This window comes from Eubalaena glacialis, chromosome 5, assembly GCF_028564815.1.
Source record: "Eubalaena glacialis isolate mEubGla1 chromosome 5, mEubGla1.1.hap2.+ XY, whole genome shotgun sequence".
Classification (NCBI taxonomy): Eukaryota; Metazoa; Chordata; class Mammalia; order Artiodactyla; family Balaenidae; genus Eubalaena; species Eubalaena glacialis.
Window position 1 is genome coordinate 1,410,991 of NC_083720.1, and position 18,911 is coordinate 1,429,901.

An 18,911-nucleotide genomic window follows, 5' to 3' on the forward strand; every position below is an offset into this window, starting at 1 on the left:
GGAGAAAAAGAATTCAGTATTTTACAAAGGGTTGATCTTTATTATATAAAGAGCTTTTCCATACCTATAGAAAAAATACACATCCTCCAGAGACATGTGCAAAATGACATGAACAGACAACTCACAGAAGAATAACTTTTATATAGTCAACCTCACTTAATGTTTAAAGGAACAGATATTTAAAGATCAAGCCATGAACTAGTAATCAAAATGAAGACTCCCTGTACTGGCAAGGATGTAGGGAACCAAACATTTTACAAATAGATTGGGAACGTAAAACTTTTTTTTCTCTGGAGGACAATTTGGCAAGGCAAAGCCTTAAAAATACACATATACTTTGACTCAGAAGTTCCATCTCCAGGAATTTATGCTATGGAAATCAACAGAAAAAATACCAAAAATATTTGTACAAGTAAGTTTATGGCACATATAAAATAATTAAAACTGAAAACGATCTAAATGACCCTCAATAGGGACAGCCACTAAGTAGAGTACAATGCAGCTGTTAAAATGATGATGTACACTTTGAGTCAAAGGTGGGGGCCAAATGCACACATGATGTTTATCTCCTTTTTCAAAAAATTCAATTGAAATAACAGAAAAATAAATAAGTAAAACTACAGCATCCCAGAAAACCTGGGAGGAGTGCTACCTGCAAGCCAGAGACGTGAGAAATTTCTGGAAGAGAATAAAGCTCAGCAAGAGATAATCTGGAGAGGACACAGGTGCGAGCCCTGGTCCGGGAAGATCCCACATGCCGCAGGGCAACTGAGCCCGTGAGCTGCAACTACTGAGCCCATGTTCCACAACTACTGAAGCCTGTGCGCCTAGAGCCCGTGCTCCACAACAAGAGAAGCCACCGCAATGAGAAGCCCGCGCACTGCAACGAAGAGTAGCCCCCGCTCGCCGCAACTAGAGAAAGCCCGCACAGCAACAAAGACCCAACGCAGCCAAAAGAAAAAAAGAGAGAGATAATCTGGGGAAGCCACCTGTCCAATACAAATCTGAAAATGAAGAATGGGGTGGGAAGAGGTGTCTGTCCCTCCTGCCCTCAGCACCAGAGTGCGTGACTCTCTGGACGTGAAGACCTCCCCCCCAACTAACTCAACACTTCACACGTGTAGTGTCCTGATCCCCCACTAAGTGCCCAAAACATAGTACATGCTACTAGAGAATGGACTTGAGGATACACGGAGTGGGAAGGGTAAGCTGGGACAAAGTGAGAGAGTGGCATGGACATATATACACTACCATAAAAATTTAAAAAAAAACACACACACACACACAAAAAAAAAACATAGTATGTGCTAAATGAACATTGACTGAATTAATAAACAGAAAAAACTCCACAGCCTATCAGTACGGGGTCTCCTCTTACAAACAAAAAGGGCACAGGCAAACACACATCTAGGCAAAACTGCAGTCCCGACACAGAAACAGGCATTTAACAAGAGCTAACTTACAGGATGCTTGGCTGACAGTCTTCCGGTCACGGTTCCAGTCTGGTTCCACGTGGAGGAAATGGAGCCCTTTATCAGTTGGAAAGAAGCAGCTTATGCTGTGACAGTGCCGTGTGAAGTCACAAACACGCGGGCCCCTTCAGCACACAAGGCTCACTGCTCCCGTCCAGAGAACCAGGAGCCACGGGCCCTAAACTCCCAACCCAAATGTCCTTGGGGTTACAAACTCCTGCATGTGATCAGGGTGAAGGAGATTCTCCCCCAGGCTGTGCAGAAGCTGCAGTAGGACACGTGGGCTGACGTGCCGTGGGGGGGGGGGTCTCAGCGTGGACTCAAGGTGGGGCTGTGCACCCCAGACCGGGGCTGTCACTTGCTGTGTGGCCGCAGACAAGTCACAGAACACCTCTGACTGCAGACTCCTCATGCATGAACTAAAACAACATGTCCCTCAAATGACTACGGAAAAGAGGTGCAGTAACAGATGTGAAAGCACGTGGTCAGCAGTAGAGCTTCCACATGAATATGAGATTTTAAGGTATAATGGCAACTTATGCTATAGACCTAAATGATAACAAAATCATGGTTCATAGTTTCAAGAATATTAGATTATTTAAAGAAATTCTACATGTATCTGAACCCATGTGTAAGCCATATTCCCAATCATGATATCTTTTTTCTTAGCTTTAGTTACCTTCTTCATGCAAGCTAGTAATCCATCTACAAAGGTTGACTTGATCTTGTGAACCTAGATTACAAGACAAAAGTAATCAATTTCTGTGTTTAAGTGTTTAAATTAGGAACAAGTGTCAAAGCAGTGTCTCACAGAATGCTGGGCATGTGTCACTGATGTCACCTCAGGTGACTCCAGGAGGCCCTGAAATGGCCTTACGTGGTGCCCAGAATTAAATAACAATGACCAACAGAGAAAGATGTCACCCTACCCCTTTTAAAATAAACTTTGTCCTGGAATAATTCTTTTTACAGAGAAGTTGCAAAGATAAAGGGAGAGTTCCCGAGTCCCAGCATCCAGTGTCCCCCATGGGGCCTCTTTTAGTTCAGGTGCTACCATTTACCCACCCCCCCCCACAACCCCACGCACACACAGCTGCCCAGCCCTAACAAGGACAGCAGTAAATAACGATGGTCCGAGCGGCAGCAAGTCATACCTGTGAACAGACAGCAGGTATGTGAACGGGGAAAACAGGAGGAGCTAGAAGTGTAGCTAGAGAGAGGGGCATGTCCATAAGTCAGTAAGTGTCAATGCGAGACGATAAAACGCCACCAGGCCGGGAGAGGGAGGAGGCTTGTGGGACAGGCTTCTGAACTCGGGGCTGATGGAAGCCTAAATCACACTGTGGCCACACAAGGATGACACACCAAATACTTCCTTCAGAATTTTTGTTTGTCCGCTTCCATTTACGACTCCTCTGATTCACAGCAGGGCTGTTTGTAGACCTGAGGAATATCATGTCTGGGTACAAGAAGCAGTGCTAATATGAGGTCAACGTGAACAAACTGCATTCCCTTTAGGACACTGTCAGGGCTACTTCAGTGATGATGGATTTTGTGAACAGAGACAGTGCCATATGGGCCCCCTTCATTACCAACCTACTGACAAAAAAAAAATCTAACTTACCTGCCTATATTCCAAAATTATTTTGGGTAATGGATGAAGGTCTTGCAGAGCATTTAACTAAAAAATAAGAATAAATATCACCAATATAATTCCTTCATTTAATTTTAACATTTCAAACACTTATTTTCAGCTGGAAAAGTCCTAATAATAAATGGTCTATCTTGAGCATATTTTCCAAAATGAAGACTCATAATAAACTCAGTTTATCAAGTGTCTTAATTTTAATCCCTTACAGAATCATTCTTGTACACTTGGGAGCTAAAGGCACTTCACATGAGCTCGGAAATAAGATTCCTCTTGAGATTAAAATTCCTGAAATCTAAATCCAGGGCATGTAAAATACCATGTAGGACAGTAAACTAGGAAAATGCCTACAAATGTGTAACTCAGTAGTTTAGGAACACCCAACATCTGAATCACAGTTATCTGAGCATAAAGTCGGGGAGGTAACACTGGAATATGACCATGGGTTTTAAATTTAATTTTAAAAAGTCAAAATACAACATACATAAAGTACAAGATCATGTAAACACGGTTTGTTAAATTATCACAAAATGAACATACCTGGGTACTGCCACCCAGCGGGAACATCCCAGGTTCCCAAGCAGGCCTCTGGCCCTCCCCCAGAGGTAACCAGCCCCCTGGCCTCCACCAGCAAGACCACTTGTTCCAGTTTTTGAGCTTTGTATCAATGGAATAGGATAGGTACTCTTTGTGTGTGGCTTCTTTTGTTCAACATTCTGGTTTTAAGGTTGGTCCTTGTTGTATGATTTACTTGCACTGCTGTATGGAATTATTTGAATGCAGGACAGTTATTTATCCATTCCACCCCTGATGGACATGTGCGCTGTTTCCACTGCAGGGCTATTACAAAGAGTGCTGCTGTGAACATTCTGGCACACAGATTTTGGTTAACACACGTCCACAGTTCTGTTGAACACGTACGTAAAGAGGAGAGCGGCTGCTGGGTCGCCTGTAGCAGAGCTGACGCCAGCCAGTTCTCCAAGGTACACACAATGGTTTTTGTCCCCATCAGCAGCGCATGAAAGTCCTCCTTGTTCCACATGTTCGCCAACACATGTTCTCCTAGGTCTTAATTTTAGCCATTCTGGCAAATGTGAAGTGACATTTCAATGTAGTTTTAGTGTGTATTTCCCTGACTAATAAAGTCAGACATGATTCAAATGTTTATTGACTAATTGTATATCTCCTTTCATTAAACCCTGTTCATGTTTTTGTTTTTTGGGTTTTTTTGTCATTTAAAACGTTGGTTTGTATGTCTTTTTCTTCTTGATTTGTAGGAATTCGTTTTTCTGGACAGGGTTTTCTTTAGTTGGCTATATTTAGTGGAAATATCTTCTACTCCTCTGTGGCTTGTTCTTTTATTTGTTTAATAGTGTCTTTTTTATTTATTTATTTTTTTAAATTTTATTTACTTTTGGCTGCTTTGGGTCTTGGTTGCTGCACAAGGGCTTTCTCTAGTTGGGGCGAGCGGGGGCTACTCTTCGTTGCAGGTGTGCGGGCTTCTCATTGCAGTGGCTTCTCTTGTTGTGGAGCACGGGCTCTAGGCGCTCAGGCTTCAGTAGTTGTGGCGCACGGGCTCAGTAGTTGTGGCTCGTGGGCTCTAGCTCGCAGGCTCAGTAGTTGTGGTGCACAGGCTTAGTTGCTCTGCGGAATGTGGGATCTTCCTGGACCAGGGATCGAACCCGTGTTCCATGCATTGGCAGGCAGATTCATAACCACTGCGCCACCAGGGAAGTCCAATAGTGTCTTTTCATAAATGGAAATTCTTAATTTTACTATTGCCCAATTGATCAATCTCTTCCTTTATGGTTGATGCATCTTGTGTCCTGTTTAAGGATGTTTAACTACCTCAAGGCCTTGAAGATATTCTCTTATGGTATCTTCTACAATCTTTGTTTTACTTTTTATATTTAGATATACAATTCATTTGAAATTTATCTTTGTATATGGTGTGAAACAGGGGTCAAGATGCACTGGCCCCTTATGTAATGAGCCCTCCCTCTCAGAGAACATGCACTTTATACACACATGTGCAGGTCTGTTTGTAGATTCCCTATCCTGGACCATTGGTCTATTTGCTTATCCTTGAATTGACACTACTTCATACTGATTAATTAATTCCTCATAATTTCTATTGCTTCATGATTAGTCTTGATATCCAATAGACTAAGTCCTTCAATAGTGCTTTTTCCCAAGATTATCTTGGCTCTTCTTAGTTTTTTGCATTTCCATACAAATTTGGGATTCAGCTTGCCAATTTCTACCAAAAGTTCCTCCTAGGGTATTAGTTAGGATCATTTTGAATCTATAAATCAACTTGGGGGAGAACTGATGACATAACTTTAATGTACTAGCGTGAGCCACGGAACTGCATCACTCTCTATTTAATAGACTGAGGTCACGGAGTCTTGGCCAGCCATAGGAACATAAACAGGAGGGCCAACACTGGTGTCCTCGGAGCAGGCTCTACCCAGGGGGAGGACTCCTGCCTCGGTGTAATCCAGAACTGCAGTTTCTCAGAAAAGCTATCCCTAGCGGGATGAAAGTGCATGAAAATACTTAGCCAAGAAAACTGCTTAAGATCAACTAACTCTCTTTATCCTGATACCTTACTCACAAAATAACTTTCTAACCACAGTCTCCCTGTATATCTCGAATCGAGCTGTCTGAGAACACTTGAAAAGGATGAAGTGTTTGATCTCATAACGCTTTGGATAAAGCCCTGCCACGCTGGTTCATGATCAGAGGCACAGTGCCGTGGCCGTTGCCGCTCTACAAGCTTTATCAAACGCTCCCTCTGTTGGCTCCTGACCCCACATTCTTCTCAGCTCCCTTCTCTCTCTGTGGTTGTTCCATAGTCTCCGCTTGGCACCTCTTCTCTCTCTGACCCCTAAATGTCAGTTTCTCAGAGTTCAGTTCTGTGGTTATCAGTGCTGGCTGCTTCTAGAATCAGCGGGGGAGCTTCAAAAACATGTCTGGGGCTTCCCTGGTGGTGCAGTGGTTAAGAATCTGCCTGCCAATGCAGGGAACACGGATTCGAGCCCTGGTCCCGGAAGATCCCACATGCCACGGAGCAACTAAGCCCGTGCACCACAACTACTGAGCCTGCGCTCTAGAGCCCGCGAGCCACAACTGCTGAAGCCCTCGTGCGCCATAACTGCTGAAGCCCGCATGCCTAGAGCCCATGCTCTGCAACAAGAGAAGCCACCACGATGAGAAGCCCATGCACCACAACGAAGAGTAGCCCCCGCTCGCCGCAACTAGAGAAAGACCACGTGCAGCAACAAAGACCCAACTCAGCCAATAAATAAATAGATAGATAGATAGATAGATAGATAGATAGATAGATAGATAAGACATTATTAAGCAAGACTAATCCATAAAAAAACAAAAAAAATGTCTGGACTGGGCCACGCAGCCCACAGACTCTGATTCTGTGGATCAGTTGTGGGCCTGGGCATGAGTGTTTTTCCAAAGCTCCTGCCAGAGTAGAGGACCACCATCCCAGGGCCAACTACTTCCAGGTGTGCATCTCTAGCACAGGACTTCTCCTCACAGACCCAACTGCTCTGTATCGATGTTTTGTGCACACATCTGTCTTCACATGTCCAAGGCTGAACACTTGACCCCCAGCCCCCGTAAACTGTTCCTCTCTTGGTTTTCCTTGGGCAGCGGCCGTCACTATCTGCTCAGGTGCACAACTAAGGAAACCAGGAATTACTCTGCATTCACACTCATGTGAACTCACACTCAGAGAAGCTCCTTTCTGTTCTCAAAATGCTCTGAGCATGTGTCTGCTCTGCTCCATCCTCACTGCCATCGCCTGGACACTGAGCCAGCAGTGCCCACGCTGCAGTGACAGCCTATTAATGGGACTCCTCCATTCTCCAACCAGTGACGAGAGTGGTCTTTTTAAAACATAGCTAACGCCTGTCAGAACGGCCACAATCCAGGACACCGACACCACCACATGCTGGCAAGGATGTGGAGCAACAGGAATTTTCATCACTGCTGGTGGGAATGCAGAATGGTGCAGCCACACTGGAAGATAGTTTGGTGGTTTCTTACAAAACTAAATATACTTTTACCATACAATCCAGAAATCAGGCTATTTATTTACTCAAATAAGATGGAAACTTATGTCCACGTGAAAACCTGCACACAAATGTTTTACAGCAGCTTTATTCATAGCTGCTAAAACTTGGAAGCACCCAAGATGTCCTTCAATAGGTGAATAGATAAATAAAACTGTGGTCCATCCAGACAATGGAATATGATTCTATGCTAGAAAGAAATGAGCTATGAAAAGATGTGGAAGAAACTTAAGTGCATATTGCTAGCTGAATCAAATCTGAAAAGGCTACATAATGTATAATTCCTATATGACATTTTGGAAAAGACAAAACTATGGAAACAGTAAAAACAGTGGTTGCCAGGGGTTGAGGGGAGAGATGAATAGGGAGAACAGAGGCTTTTTAGGGCAGTGAAACCACTCTGTTCGATACTGTAATGGTGGATACATGTCATTACACATTTGTCCAAACCCATAGCCTGTATAACACCAAGCAGCAGCCCTAATGCAAACTACAGACTTCGGGCAATGATGACGTGTCAGTGTGGGTTCATCAGATGTAACAAACGTACCCCCTGGTGGGGCGTGCTGATGGTGGAGGAGGCTGTGCGTGTTGGGGTGGGGAGGGGCTGTAGGAGACTTCTCCGTACCTTCTGCTCAATTTTGCTGTGAACCTGAAACTACTCTAAAAAACAAAGTCTAATAAAACCATATCTAAGCTCATAGTTGCGCCCTTACTTGAATTGTTCCAGGCTGTCCATCTCACCAGAAGTCCACATCCCTTCCCAAGGGGAGGGGAACAGGGAGGGTGAAGGGAAGTCGGAAGAAGGAGTCTTAATTTTGAATTGAAAACCATGTGCACATGTTGCCTAGTGCAGGTTCATCTTTTTAAATGTACAGAATAGTGTGACTTGCTCAGCTAAGTAAAAGATTAAGGCTAATATAATATGATTCATGTTGATTGTGTCTTTGTGAAGAAAAATTCAGGGCATTGTCTGAATTCTGTGCACAGTGAAGCACCTCGACACCAGAGGAGAATCACATTTCCTCTCTTCTGTTGTTGGTTGTCTGGGAGAGCTAAGGAGCAGCAAAGGGAAGGGCAACACTGCCAGCTGGTGCCCGGATGGAGAATAAATCAGGCCAAGACCCCCAGCTCAGGTGCAGTCCGAGGGGAAACGTGTGGCTTTCCCAGGTTCCGCCACCCCTGGGACTTGAGGGCACACTGCCATGTGGCGTTGAAACCCACTCCAGAGTCTCTCCAGCAGGGTGGGTCCTGCCCCCTGCCCTCGCCGTGCTCTGTGAACACACAGCTGACAGTTCAGCCCCAGCAAGTGCTAGTTCTAGGCCATTTGGTTCTGGGGATGTAGTGAACAAGTCAGATAAAGTCTTTGATCTGTGCAACCTACATCCTATTGGAACAAGCAAACAAGTAACTAGGTAACTTTATTTTTATTTTTTTAAATTTTATTGGAGTATAGTTGACTTACAATGTTGCATTAGTTTCAGGTGTACAGCAAAGTGATTCGGTTATACATATACATATATTCCTTCTTTTTTAGATTCTTTTCTCATATAGGTTATCTCAGGATACTGAGTAGAGTTCCCTGTGCTATCCAGTAGGTCCTTGTTGGTTATCTATCTTATATATAGTAGTGTGTGTATGTTCATCCCAAGCTCCTGATTTATCCCTACCCCCCCCCCCACGTTTCCCCTTTGGTAATCATAAGTTTGTTTTCAATATCTGTTAAGTCTGTTTCTGTTTTGTAAATTAAGTTCATTTAAATCATTTTTTAAAAATTAGATTCCACATATGAGTGATATCATGTGATATATACCTTTCTCTGTCTGACTTACTTTACTTATTATGATAGGCTCTAGTTGCATCCATGTTGCTGCAAATGGCATTATTTCATTCTTTTTATGGCTGAGTAGTATTCCATTGTATACAGGTACCACATCTTCTTTGTCCATTCCTCTGTCGATGGACGTTTAGGTTGATTCCGTGTCCTGCCCATTGTAAACAGTGCTGCAATGAGCACTGGGGTGCATGCACCTTCTCTAACCATGGTTTTCTCTGGATAGATGCCCAGGAGTGGGATTGCTGGATCATACGGTAGCTCTCTTTTTAGTTTTTAAAGGACCTTCCATACTGTTCTCCACAGTGGCTGCACCAACTTACCTTCCCACCAGCAGTGTAGGAGGGGTCCCTTTTCTCCATGCCCTCTCCAGCATTTTGGCAAGTTGTGAGCAGAAAACAAATCAAGGTGAAGGCATAGGTTGTGGCTGGGGGTCTTACTGTCACCTGTGCCCAGAGGAGGCCTTTCTGGAAGCAGTATTTACGCGGACAGTCAGAAGCCAGCTGCGCGCACTCCGTGGGAAGAGTCCCCAGACTGAGGAAGGAGCCTGTGAGAAGTGAGCTCAGTGGGGTGCTGGGAGTGAGGAGTGAGGGAGGTCAAAGAGGGGCCAAGTCCAGACCCACAGGCCTGGGGGAGGCACACTCGAGAGCTGGGATGTTATTCTGAGTGTCATGGAAAGCCACTGGGGACGTCCCTGGTGGCACAGTGGTTGGGAATCTGCCTGCCAATGCAGGGGACATGGGTTCGAGCCCTGGTCCAGGAAGATCCCACATGCCACGGAGCAACAAAGCCCGTGTGCCACAACTACTGAGCCTGCACTCTAGAGCCCACAAGCCACAACTACTGAGCCCGCGTGCCACAACTACTGAAGCCCGTGAGCTTCGAGCCCGTGCTCCATCACAAGAGAAGCCACCGCAATGAGAAGCCCACACACCGCAACCAAGAGTAGCCCCCGCTCGCCACAACTACAGAAAACCCGCGTGCAGCAACAAAGACCCAACACAGCCAAAAAAAAAAGAAAAAGAAAAAAAGAAAGCCATTGAAGTTGAAGGCAGGGGATCAACATGATTTTTCTAACACTTTTAAAAGATCATTCTGCCTGGATGTGATGAGTCACTAGCAGGGATAAGGTCACTGCTGGCTCCCAAGGACCCGGAAGAGGACGCTGACCAAGGTGGGGAAGACTTGGGGAGGAGGGAAGATGCGAGTCCCTCTCAGGGAGCAGCGCTCCCCAGGGGTGGGCGTTCACTCGGTGACTGATGCCTGGGCCCCCTGAGGGCCAGGTGTGGGGACAGCTGGCAAGCGTGGTGCCCCGCCAGGGCTGAGATGAGCAGGAAGTGCGGGGCTGGAAGGGCGATGTGCACAGAGGAGTCTGGAGGGAAGCTTTCCTCTGCTGCAAAATCCAACGCTGAACAAGGCACAGAAGGGATGAGCTGGAGCCTCCACAGCCGGCCCTCACCAGAGCAACACGTGTCCTCTCGCCCACTGGCCAAGCTCCTCGCTGCAGGCTTCCAGCGGTATCATTATACTCACAGGGTTCTGAATATCTATTCACACTCTGCCATTCGATTAAAGCAGCATCTCACTACTCCATGTCTGTTAAAAAATGCATTCCTCTCAAGGGAAGGGCAGCTAAATTTTTCTAAAACAAACTTGGGGAAAGGAGAAGACTGATGACTTTTCCCATTTCCAGTCTCTTATGAGGGCATGAAACGAAGAAGTCATGACTACATTGTCAACAATTTGGTTTCCAGAACAAAATTCCATCAAATTATCCTCTGCAGGAAATCAAGGCAATTTATTGCCTCTGGAAAACTGTACCGTAGCCTCTTTGTTCTTGCTTCATAACTGAAGGACAACCTTGGGGTGGGGGCACCTCTCCTGCCGCAGAAAGGAAGCGAGGGAACGGAACTGCTCCGTCGTGGTTGCTGCCGGCTTGTGCCACCACAAGGAGCACGGGGCTCTGCAAGGGACTCGCACGTGGTGGGAGGTGCTATTGTCTCGGAGAGCGAGGGGACACTTGTCGACCCTTACCACGGCTTCTGATGTGGACAGGTGTCTCCGGAGCCCAGTTTTGGGAAAAGTCTCCTGTGGACGCAGCAGGTGCAGCTGCAGTTTGCCAAACAGGATCTGTGATACAAAAGCCATTTCACATGATGAGCGGGTCCCAGATTTGAGAGGACCTGAACATCACTACAACAGAGTTAAAGCAACCAGCCAGAGGGGACACACCCGACTAGGTGTGACAAAATGCTTAGATTCTGATTCAGTACTTTTCTTAGATGTAAAGGCTTTGAAGTAATGAATCTCAATGTGAGAGACATGAACAAGTTACATACTTTTCAGATGATCACATAAAACAATGTTTATAAAATCAGAATAAATCTCCATTTAACCCCTGAACAGGAAGTATATTTAATAAAAGAACTGAAGTTTAGCTTTACCTCTCGAAGCTGATTACTGCTCGTTATAAGAAACTGTTCTCCTGCAACAAAATGGGCTTCTTGCTCCAGTTCCTTGAGACGAGACTATGAATGTGAGAGACACAATCTTATTAATAGTTTTCACAACTTAAGATTATTTTTCTCAACATGCGATCTTGTAAGAATAAAAAATAATCTAAAATTTACCAAAATGGACATTACAAAATACATATTTTGACTCATGATGCAATACTCAGGCTCAGAATCACTCTCTTAAGTGGAGTGGACCCAAAGAAGCAAACTTAAAGAAGTAAAAATAGTAAATAACACACCAAAATGAAGGAGGGAAAGAAGAAGGAATTCTCCAGCAACATTATGACAAGTAAACGGATCCAGCATCACACCGTAAACCTCAAAACTTCCAAAGTATCCCAAGGCAGAAGAGCTAGGACCAAACTGCATGGTGACCACAGTGATCATGATGCAGGACATTCCCTCCCAACAGAGGAGCAGCTGCAGGGGAAACAAGCCAACAACGCTCTGAACAACCACACACACTGGGGCACAGCCCAGGGCGAGGGGTGGGGGGCATGGAAGGCCCAGGTGGGAAAAGACAAAGGTACCTTATGAAACAGCTGATAAACACGGTGCTGAGCAGAGCAGTAGGACATGCTGAATTTATGAACCCCTCACCACCTCACCATTTTGGTCAGAAGAAAAGTAGAACATGACCAGGACTTTAAAAAAATTATTATAGGGACTTCCCTGGTGGCACAGTGGTTAAGAATCCGCCTGCCAATGCAGGGGACACAGGTTTGAGCCCTGGTCTGGGAATATCCCACATGCCGCGGAGCAACTAAGCTCATGAGCCACAACTACTGAGCCCACAAGCCACAACTACTGAAGCCCATGCACCTAGAACCCGTGCTCCAAAACAAGAGAAGCCACCGCAATGAGAAGCCCGTGCACCACAACAAAGAGTAGCCCCTGCTCACCGCAACTAGAGAAAGCTCGCATGCAGCAACGAAGAACCAATGCAGCCAAAAATAAATAGCTAGATTTATATTTAAAAAAATTATTATAAAAGAAAAGAGAGAGCAGAGTCTAAATCAACCAACTCCGAGGAAATATCATCTGCACTCCACCTTTATCAGACAAGAACTGCCTTTAGGCTGAAATACTGAAAGACGTTCACAAATAGGAGCAGGACAAGTACAATACAAAAAAATAGTACTAGGCAAAAAGAAGAACCCAGAAACAATGGCCTCAGTTAAGGTATGTCAGAATTCTATAGTCAAAGGAACAAATGATGAAAAGAAAAACAAGGAACAAAGCATGAAAAGACAGATAATGGGGACTTCCCTGGTGGTCCAGTGGTTAAGACTCCACACTCCCAATGCAGGGTGCATGGGTTTGATCCCTGGTCAGGGTACTAGATTCCACATGCCGCAACTAAGAATTCACATGCTGCAACTAAGGAGCCCACCTGCCGCAACTAAGACCTGGCACAACCAAATAAATAAATAAAATATTTTTAAAATGTGTTAAGTAGCTTTTTCTTATTGACAGGCGTTCTCTATAGAGTCTGCATATGAGTCCTTTACCATATGCATTGAAAGTACAATCAAAATCCCAGCTAGTTTTGAAAAAGTAGATCATAGAATTTTATATGGAAATGCAAAGAACCTGGGTTGATAAATACCATGTGGAAGAACAAAGATGGAAGACTGTAGGATATCAAGACATATTATAAGCCTACAGTAACTAAGTATTAGCACAGGGACAGACACACAAAACAAAAAAACAGAAAAGAGTCCAGAAAAAAACCCACACATACACAGTGACCTGATTTATGACAAAGACACTACTGTAATTCTTAGTGGGGGAAACAGTGGCACTTTTAATAAATTGTGCTGAAATGAATGGAAATCCATCTGGGAAAAATCTTAACTGTACTTTATACCATGCAGAAAAATTAATGTGAGGTGGATGATAGGCTTAAAATAATACAGCTTATAGAAGAAAACACAGAAGAATATCTTTACTAGAGGGCAGACAAAGAGTACTTAGCACACAAAAATTCTCAAACATTTAAGAAATGGTTCATTGGACTTCATGAAAATGAAGAAATTCTGTTCATCAAAGGACATAGCTATTGAGAGAGTAAAAAAGACAAGCTGTAGACATAGACTGGGCCAGACAGTAAATACTTCAGACTCTATGGGTCACATATGGTCTCTGTCACATATTCTTCTCTACTTTTGTTTGTTTTTTAAAAATTGTAACAACCATTCTTAATTTCAGGCCATATGAGAACAGGCCACAGGATGGATTTGGCCCATAGACCACTGTTTGTCAAAGCCTGGACTGGGAGAAAGTACTTTCAATATATCTTACAAAGGACCCACATACAGAATATATAAACAATTCCTATAAGTAAATAAGAAAAAGTTGACATAAATTTTTAAATGGGCAATTCTTTGAAAAATTGGATCACAAAAAGAATATATCCAAAATACCATCAAGCATATGAAAAGGTGCTCACTATTATTACTTATCAGGGAAATGCAAATTAAATCCACACTGAAATGCAACTACAGACCCACCAGGATAGCTAAAGTGAAAAAGACTGACAGTACCGTGCTGGTGAGGATGTAGCAAATGGGACTAGAAAATGTTATAGCCAATGTGAAGAGCTATTTGGATGTACCTACTATCGGTAAATATACGCATACCCTGTAACCCAGCAATTCCACTTCCGGATAGAAAACCAAGAGACAAGAGCTCTCTTATCCACCACAGGTTATAGTTACACCACATGAATAGTCGCAGCCACTGCAATCACAGTGCCCAACAATGGGAGAGGGTGTAAGGAAATTATGGCACCTTCTTACAATAGGTGCTACAAGCAATTTTTATTGGCATGCACTTCTGCTACACTCAACCAAATTGGTGAATCCCAGATAGAATGTGAGCAAAAGGAGCCAGGACCAAAGAGCTGATGCTGTGTGGTTTACGTGAAGCTCAGAATCACCAAGGACAGGGTCAGATGAATGGCTATCTCTGGGGGTACAGACTGGGAGGGGACAGGAAGGAGATTTCCGGGTGCTGGAAATATTCTATACCTTGATCTGGGTGGAGGTTACATGGATGTGTACATATATAAAAATACGTCAAGCTGTACACTTAAGATTTGTACCAAGCAGATTCAGGGAAGATGGCAGAGTAGGAGGCACCTGTGAGGTGAGACTCCATCTCCCACCCAGACAACAACTGCAGGGGCAGAACCCTCTGATGTAACCATCTGGGAACTCTGGAGTCTGCTGATGGCTTCCAGGGGAAGCCTTGGATGGTAAACTGCAGTTCATTTCAGTCAATTTCAGCTCTTAGCACCGTAGAAGCTACCCACCCCCCCTCCCCCAGCCAGGAGGCCCAAGGCCAGGAGGCCATGCACCTGTTTCTGGAGCAGCCTGCTCACAGCCTGCAGGAACTGGTGGGGCAAAAAAGACCCTGTACAGATATTGGGGGCCTCTGCTCTGATCACTGATTGCTGCTTCTGATCACAGAGGTGCAGATGAACAGGCCAGCGGCCATTGTTGTTGCACTGCCCCCATTATTGCAAGACCCTCCCCCTCCAGCTGAAGTGACTTCCAGGGGACTTAAAGGGCCAGTGCCCTTTTTAACCCCTCTGCATTTTTTGCTTTTTCTCCTTTGAAGCCAGATATTAAAGACAAGGACATTCAAAAATAACTTCACATACATGGGGAAAATTAGAAAGTGACCAAGCATGCCAAGGAAAAGGCTCAGAAAAGAACTGTGAAGACCTTAGGTTTATACTTTAGGTTGATCCTCAACACAGAGACAACCTACAGCAAATAAAAAAACCCAAGACAATAAACAGAAACAATAACACACAGAAAGAGCAAACTGTGGGAAAGGAGAGAATCTGATTTCCAGAGTTACCACATTATTAGATCCAAATGTCCAATGTTCAACAAAAATATCACAAGACAAACACAGAAACAGGAAAATATGGTATATTCAAAGGAAAAAAAAACAACAGAAACTATCACTGAAAAAAAAAGACCTAATGGCAGATATATACCAGACACCTTTAAAACAACCATCTTAAAGATGCTCAAAGAACTAAAGAAAGGTGCGAAGAAAGTCAAGAAAACAATGTGTGAACAAAATAGAAATATTAATAAAGAGACAGAAAATGTAAAAAGAAACTAAAAAAGAAATTTTTGGAGCTGAAAAGTATGATAATTGAAATTAAAAAGTCACTTGAGGGTTCAAAGGCAGATTTGAGCAGGCAGAAGAAAGAATCAGTGAACTTGAAGGGAGAATAATGAAAATTATTGAGGCTGAGGAGCAGAAAGAAAAAAAGATTGAAGAAAAGTGAACAGAGCTTAAGGGTCCTGTGGGACACCATCAAGCAGACCAATATACACACTGTGGGAGCCCCAGAAGGAGAAGAGAAAGAAAAGGATAGCAAGAATATTTGAAGATATAATAGCTGAAAACCCCTCAAAAATTTTTTTACATCTTTATTGGAGTATAACTGCTTTACAACGTTCTGTTAGTTTCTGCTGTATAACAAAGTGAATCAGCTACATGTATCCATATATCACCCATGCCCTCCCTCTTTTTTTAATAAATTTATTCGTTTGTTTGTTTATTTTTGGCTGTGTGGGGTCTTTGTTGCTGCGTGCAGGCTTTCTCTAGTTGTGCGAGTGGGGGCTACTCTTTGTTGCGGTGCACAGGCTTCTAATCATGGTGGCTTCTCTTGTTGCAGAGCACGGGCTCTAGGCACACAGGCTTCAGTAGTTGTGGCTCACGGGCTCTAAAGCGCAGGCTCAGTAGTTGTGGTGCGTGGGCTTAGTTGCTCTGTGGCATGCGGGATCTTCCCGTACCAGGGCTTGAACCTGTGTCCCCTGTATTGGCAGGCGGATTCTTAACTACTGCACCACCAGGGAAGTGCCCTCCCTCTTGAGCCTCCCTCCCACCCTCCCTATCCCACCCCTCTAGGTGGTCACAAAGCACCAAGCTGATCTCCCTGTGCTATGCAGCTCCTTCCCACTAGCTATCTATTTCTTGCTGTGATTTATGTCATGGAGTGTTCTGCCTATGTTTTCCTCTAAGAGTTTTATAGCGTCTGGCCTTACATTTAGGTCTTTAATCCATTTTGAGTTTATTTTTGTGTATGGTGTTAGGGAGTGTTCTAATTTCATTCTTTTACATGTAGCTGTCCAGTTTTCCCAGCACCACTTATTGAAGAGGCTGTCTTTTCCCCATTGTATATTCTTGCCTCCTTTGTCAAAGATAAGGTGACCATATGTGCGTGGGTTTATCTCTGGGCTTTCTATCCTGTTCCATTGATCTATATTTCTGTTTTTGTGCTAGTACCATACTGTCTTGATTACTGTAGCTTTGTACTATAGTCTGAAGTCAGGGAGCCTGATTCCTCCAGCTCCGTTTTTCTTTCTGAAGATTGCTTTGGCTATTCAGGGTCTTTTGTGTTTCCATACAAATTGTAAAATTTTTTGTTCTAGTTCTGTGAAAAATGCCCTTGGTAGTTTGATAGGTATTGCACTGAATCTGTAGATTGCTTTGGGTAGTATAGTCATTTTCACAATGTTGATTCTTCCAATCCAAGAACATGGTATATCTCTCCAACTGTTTGTGTCATCTTCGATTTCTTTCATCAGTGTCTTATAATTTTCTGCATACAGGTCTTTTGTCTCCTTAGGTAGGTTTATTCCTAGGTATTTTATTCTTTTTGTTGCAATGGTAAATGGGATTGTTTCCTTAATTTCTCTTTCAGAATTTTCATCATTAGTGTATAGGAATGCAAGAGATTTCTGTGCATTAATTTTGTATCCTGCTACTTTACCAAATCCATTGATTAGCTCTAGTAGTTTTCTGGTAGAATCTCTAGAAAACTAAAGATGAAAACTCCTCAAATTTGATGAAATACATGAATACAAACACCCAAGAAGCTCAAAAACTTCAAGTAAGATGAACTCAAAGAGATGAACATGAAGACATAATATAATCAAACTTTCAAAAGACAACGACAAAAGAGAATTTTGAAAGCAACAAGAGAAAAGTGTTATCACATACAAGGGATCCTCAATAAGATTATCAGCAGATTTCTCATCAGAGACATTGGAGGCCAGAAGACAGTAGGTTAATATATTCAAAGTGCTAAAAGAAAAAACTGTGAACCAAAAATCCTTATCTGGCAAAACTGTCCTCCAAGAGTGAGAGAGAAATTAAGACATTCCCAGATAAACAAAAGTTGAGGGAGATGTGAACACTACACCTGCCCTGGAAGAAATGCTCAAAGAAGTCCTGCAAGGTGAAATGAAAGGACACTATACAGTAACCTAAAGCCAAATGAAGAAATAATGATCTCAATAAAGGTAAATACGTGAATTATAAAAGCCAGTATTATAACAATTTGTAACTATACTTTTTGTTTTCTATATGATTTAAGAAAAAAACAATTATGAGTATAAAAGCTAGTAGTACTGTAACTTTAGTTTGTGACTCCAAATCTTCCTTTCTACATAATTTTTAAAAATTATTAGTTTATATTTTGGGACCCACAATGTATAAAGATGTAATTTTATGACATCAACAACTGGAAGTCGGGGGACAGAGCTGTTAAAGAGCACAGTTTTTGTATGTCATTGAAGTTAAGCTCATATAAATTCAAATTAGAGTGTTATTAGATGTCATCCCCATGGTAACCACAAAGAAAAAAGCTATAGAATATATACAAAAGGAAATGAGAGAGGAATTTAAACATTTCTACAAGAAATCAACTAAACACAAAGGAAGACAGTAATGCAGGAAATGAAGGACAAAAAAGCTATAAGGCATATAGAAAACAAATAGCAAAATGATAGAAGTAAGTCCTTCCTTATCAGTAATTAATTAAATGTAAATGGATTAACTCTCCAATTGAAAGACAGAGATTGGCAGAATGGATAAAAAACCATGGTCCAACTATATGTTGTCTGCAAGAGACTCACTTTAAATTTAAAGAGACAAACAGGTTGAAATTGAAAGGATGGAAAAAGATATTCCATTCAAATATTAATGAAAACAGAGCAGGGATGGCTATGTTAATATCAGACAAAATAGAACTTAAATAAAAACTGGTTACAAGAGACAAAGGATGACATTGTATTTTCAATACAGCAAGAAGATATAATATAAGCATTTACATACCTAATGACAGACCATTAAAATATATGAAGAAAAACTAACAGAATTGAAGGGAGAAATGGATAGTTCTACAATAATAGTTGGGGACTTGAATACCTCACTCATGATAATGGGTAGAACAACCAAACAGAAGGTAAGTAAGGAAATAAGAACTTAAACAATGATAAACCAACTAGAGCTAACAGACATGTACATAACACT

General features: G+C 42.9%; 1 protein-coding gene across 1 annotated transcript in view; it reads right to left on the reverse strand.

Moving 5' to 3' along the window:
• POLN (DNA polymerase nu) overlaps positions 1–18,911 on the reverse strand; it is a 174,725-nt gene that overhangs the window by 96,816 nt on the left and 58,998 nt on the right. The window contains exons 12-16 of the mRNA XM_061191053.1: positions 11,493–11,576; positions 11,083–11,178; positions 3,097–3,153; positions 2,152–2,205; positions 1,464–1,529 (exon numbers count right to left, since the gene is read on the reverse strand). Of these exons, the coding sequence (XP_061047036.1) occupies positions 1,464–1,529; positions 2,152–2,205; positions 3,097–3,153; positions 11,083–11,178; positions 11,493–11,576 (357 nt within the window). The remainder of the gene's footprint in view (positions 1–1,463; positions 1,530–2,151; positions 2,206–3,096; positions 3,154–11,082; positions 11,179–11,492; positions 11,577–18,911) is intronic.